This window comes from Hipposideros armiger, unplaced genomic scaffold, assembly GCF_001890085.2.
Source record: "Hipposideros armiger isolate ML-2016 unplaced genomic scaffold, ASM189008v1 scaffold_341, whole genome shotgun sequence".
NCBI classification, from domain to species: Eukaryota; Metazoa; Chordata; class Mammalia; order Chiroptera; family Hipposideridae; genus Hipposideros; species Hipposideros armiger.
In genome coordinates, this window is record NW_017731691.1 from 592,386 (window position 1) to 597,600 (window position 5,215).

Genomic DNA, 5,215 nt, shown 5'->3' on the forward strand with positions numbered 1-5,215 from the left:
CCAGCTCCAGGTTGAGCTGTTGTTCAGCATCTTAGCTGTAGAGGGCAGTGTCACTGGCCCTCATATGTGGGATCCGAACCGGGGCCCTCCGGCGTCCCAAGCCAGCTCTGAACATCGTGCCACTCGGCTGGCCCAAGGATTATTTTATTTAATTGCCACAACCCTATGAAACTGGCTAAGAGAGATGAAGTAAGCCACCAAAAGGAAAACACATTCACCTTGGTACCGAGAAGTGAAAGGAACAGGTTAAGCTGTAACTATGGGTAAGACATCATGTCATGGTCATCTCACATACGATGAAATTCAACAATCAGAAACAAGGGGCAGACACTAAGAATTCTGTGTTAAATTTAGAAATAAGAATTCTAGAGAAAGAAAGCAGTTGGGGTGCTTTAGAATAAAGCATTTTCAAAGTGAAGATAGCCCAGAAAGTTTAGAAACTACTCAAAGCTCCTTATTAGCATCCTGGTGAACAACGAGCATGCTGAGGGCTAGGTGTAGGCAGCCTTTGGGAAGGAGCCTGGCTTGCCAGATTGGAAAAGCCAAAGGAGCGAGAGCAGGGAAAATGAGGTCTTTTAAAAAGCGGAACTAGCTCAGGGGAAGAAAGCAGGGAACCTGCAAGGTCAGAAGAAAACTCAAGAGATGTCCCGAAAAGACTCCAATAAGTACCTTGCCAGGAACTAAAGCCAAATAAATGAACACAATCACAGGCTGCTGGCACTAGAATGGCCTGCCTGCAAGGATTGTTTGGGCATTCTCTCTATTTTACAAATGGAGAAACGGACTTCTAAAAAGAGGAAGGGACTTGCCCTAGGACACATGGGAGTTAGAAGCAAAGCTGGGAATCAAATCTAGGTGTCTTGCCCTTCATCTGGTGCATCAAAAGAAGGGAAGAACTGAGCCAGGAAAGCCAGCCAGTGGGACCACTTGCTGGTTATAGTGTCACAGGTCTGTTCAGGGACCAAGGGGAGATAGAAGAGAGTCAGAACATACTCGGAACCTTGCTTTTCCTTCTCAAATTGTCTTTTGGAGGAAGGAATTTGTAAGTTCTAAATGACATGATGGTAAATGAATACAGTTTTCCAAGTATGGTTGACTAAATGGACGTCAATGAATCACCAGGACCAGATGGCATTTACCCAGATTTTGGGTAAAATTGTATAATAGCTGACTAAAGTGTATAGCCTGTTGTTCCAAGTAGTTAGTGTGTCATGAGCCTGGCAGATTGCCAATGAGTCTCCTCTCCATGAGAAGCATTTCAAAGGGAACCCAAGAACTCCAGGCTGGTAGGATCACTGAACATGTTAGGCAAGTGGAACCTATTGGAAGTCAGGCATCATTTTTCCTGTAAGTTATGTTACCCACCATTTGGGTAGTGTTTTACAGTTTACAAAGCACTTAGGTTGAATCATGCCTAACTAGTTGACTAGAATTCTTTGTGAGGCTAAATGTGCACGTGGACAAAGGGAAACCAGTGGATGTAACCTATGTAGATGTTGAAAAGGCCCTTGACAAGGTCGCACTCCAAAAACTGTTTAAAAAGTTAAGTTACCATGGAATTGTGGAACAGTATTTTGAAATGGATAGGGAAGTGGCTTATAGGCAGGAAAGCAAGAAGAAGGATAAGCAGGAACTTTTTTGGAGAAGTATGAACAATGGTGTGTCCCACGGATCAGTGCCAAGACCAGTGAATATTTTGGTGAATAATCTGAACAACTTTTAGATGACCAAACACTTTTTCTGAGCAGCAAAATGCAAAGCAGATTTCAATCTTTTATGATTGTATTGATGAGCAGAGAAAGAAGAATTATAGTAGAGCTGTTCAAAGAGTGACCTTTAAAAATCTTACTGCTGGCTCTGAATCCTGACTCTGCCCTTAAAGACTGCATTACCTTAAGCAAATTACTTGATCTCTTCCAGCATAAATTTTCTCATCTGCAAAGTGGGAATAAAAATAACCCCTAGTTCATGGAGGTGTTGTGAAAATGATATGAGATGATTCATGTAAAGTGCTGGCCCAGTGCTTGGAGCATGGTAAGTGTCCAATAAACCTTAGCTCCTATTATTTTACTTCTTACATTTACTCAGTGTTCTTCTTATAGGACGCCAGGCTCTGAATGATCATGTCATGCCCTAGGAATAAAACTTGAGAGCCATTGCAGATTATTTCTTGAAAGCACTGGCAGAATTTGTTTTAGTAATTCAGAGGATGAGGATAACTATAGACTGAGATGTAGTGAAAGATTACATAGAAGGAAACTAACACTTATGGAACACCTAGTATGTGCTTGATACTGGGCTAGATGCTTTACAAATTTTCCTCCTTTAATCCTGCTATAGTTCTATGAAGTTGGGATAATGATACCCACTTGATGGATGAGGAAGCATGGGTTTAGAGAGGAGGCAAAGGAACTTGTCCTAAGTCATGCTAGCTCATAAGGAATAGAGTCAGAAATCAAATACAACTTTGCTCTACCCCCAAACCTATTTTTTTTCACTGTATCATTCTTGAAATGCACTTTGATAGATGGATATAATTTAAGAAGGAATAAAAGAGGGGTATCTACATAGAAATAAAGTGAGCAATGGTATGAAGACAGAAACAAGAACAGTATGTTTATGGGGCTCATGGGGACATGAGTAAGGTTGTTTTGCCAACGTGGATGGTTTCTGTGGACTTGTGATGGGAAATGAAGCCAGAAAGGTAGTTTAGGCTGGAACAGTAAGCCCTTAGAACCCTGCTAAGGAGTCTAAGCCTTATCCTCCAGGTACTAGAGACAGGATGAAGACAGCTGAGCTAGGGAGAGGTAGGAGATGCTTGAGAAAGATTAATCTGGCAGCGGTGCAAGATGAATGTGGTGGAATCTTCTGCCTGGGTCTGTGATTCTTTGCTCTCTAATCTGCTAGCCTAAGGCTCTCAATATTCCTGCCTTAGCTTAGAAGCCTGGAGAACATTTCAGATGTGATTGAAATAGTATATGCAGGAAGGTGGAAGGGGGGGAATAGAAAGCAGTGACAGAAGCAGAAAAAAATTACAAATACTATACAGGGGTTTAGGGCCCCAGTGTATATGAAGGGCAAGGAAGAAGAAAGACTCAAAGATGACTTCAGTCTTAAGCCTCAGTGACCAGGAGAATGGTAGTGGCATTAAAAAAAATAAAGATACTAAGGGAGTAGCCAGTTTGGGATGAACTATAGATAAGTTTGGTTGGTGACACATTGAGTTGGGGGTAATGGTGGGAAAGCCAGGTAGACATGACTAGTAAGTAGCTGGGAATGTGGGATGGAGAGCAGTTAAGACTGAAGGTAGTGAAGGTAATTTATGAGCTGTCCCCATAGTGGTGTAATAGTTAAAGAATGTCCATTGCAGCATTAGCCACAATAGCCAAGAGGTAGAAACAACTTACATGTCCATCAGTGGATAAATGGGTAAAAAAAAAATTGTGGTACACACATAAAATGGAATACTATTCAGCCTTAAAAAAGAAGGAAACCCTATCACATGCTACAACATGGAAGAACCTTGAGGACGTTATGCTCAGTGAAATAAGCCACTCACAGAAAGGCAAATACCACAAGACTCTACTTATACGAAATACCTAGAGTAGCCAACCTCATAGAAGCAGAAAGTAAAATGGTGGCACTAGGGGTTGAGGGAAGGGGAAAAAGGGGAGTTGCTGTTTAACAGGCATAGCGTTTCAGTCATACAAAATGAAAAAGTTCTAGAGATCTGCTGTAAATTTGCATATCATGAACAATACCGTACTGTACACTTAAAAGTTTGCTAAGAGGACAGGTTTCATGTTAGATATTTTCTTTTTTGCCAGAATAACAACAACAACAACAAAAAAGAACTTAAAGAAATCATAAAAAAATGGGAAGAGCCAGAGTAGATGAGATCTGTGTTTTCTTTGGAGAGAGAGAGAAAAGACAGGGGCTTAAAAGAGACCTTGGGGTAACATCCAATTTCAGGGTAGGATTAGGAAGAACTAGTGAAGGAAAGAGGCTGAAGGAGAAATAGCGTGTAGGGTCTCAGAGGCCATGGGTGATAGGGTTTCAAGAAGTCTGTGCACTGAAGAGCAAAGAGTATGTCTGGCACTGGAAGGCTCAAGACCCATTAATTTCCACATCTTCCATTTAGATAAATGTTGTTGCTTCTCTGCGCCCCAGTTTTCTTACCTGAAAAATGGAAACAAGGACACCTATCCATAGGAAAGTGCTTTGTAAACTGGGAAAATCATTACCTACGTGAAGGGATTTGTTAGTTGCTGTTGTTTTGCCTTCCTGACCCCCAGCAGCTCTATTTTATTTTCTGTCTATGCTGTTGTTTTTATGTAGCTCTGCAGTTGAGTGTCAGAGCCTATCTGTATAGACTACTTGTAAGAAAACAAAACAAGTATTATGTTCTAAGAAGAAAGGGTCAGCTAATGTCTCTGCCTTAGAAAGTTGCCCCATTATTGGTTTTCAGTAGATTCCCAAGGTTTCATTTCTTTCTATAACTGAAAAGAACCAAGGAAACGTCCAGTGGGAAACAGCCAACTGATTAGGTCAGTTCATTTTAGACAATGAAAAACAGGAAGTTACCCTTTTAATCGACCCAGGTCCAGAGATTTAGAAAAGGCTTCCGGAAAACTTTGGTTTTCTAGAGTATAGTCTTTCCTTGAAGAGTTGAGGGCATTGTGTGTTGCAGGGATTTTAGGGGAGTTATAGAGAACAGATTCAACTGGTTTTTAATTCCTAAGCATCACCATTTCAGTTCAGATTTGAGTCGGCACTAATCAGTTACCTGCAAGGAAGCGGAGCTGATTCTTCACTTTCATCATTCCATCACCAGAGCCTCCGCCTATGCATTCATCTTCATCGTCGCCGCAGTCTCCACTTTCAAGCCCTTCCTCATCAAGGTTTTTATCCAGAACTCTACCTTTGGGCACAGACATGGTTCTCAGGAGCTGAAAGAAAACAAGCAGGAATGCAGCAGCTCTTCATATTTCTCAGGTAGGTTTAAAACAGTGTTCTTAACAGGAGACATTTAAAAATGTTGAATGAGTTACGCAGACGCTTTTAAATAAATCATTTTCAAATTTAAATAGGTATAAATGGCTTATACTCTTTAGTTTCACACTTCTGGACCTTTCCATAGCATTTTATATGACTCTCTACTCAACGACTCTGCTTACACCATGCGGTAGCCAGAGTGTATCCATACCATGGTATT

The 5,215-nt window shown here is 41.2% G+C and overlaps 1 protein-coding gene across 1 annotated transcript in view; it reads right to left on the bottom strand.

The window, feature by feature from the left end:
• Positions 1-5,215, bottom strand: part of GPC3 (glypican 3) — a 480,497-nt gene that overhangs the window by 54,091 nt on the left and 421,191 nt on the right. Inside the window, exon 7 of the mRNA XM_019661231.1 lies at positions 4,787-4,949. Within this exon, the coding sequence (XP_019516776.1) occupies positions 4,787-4,949 (163 nt within the window). The remainder of the gene's footprint in view (positions 1-4,786; positions 4,950-5,215) is intronic.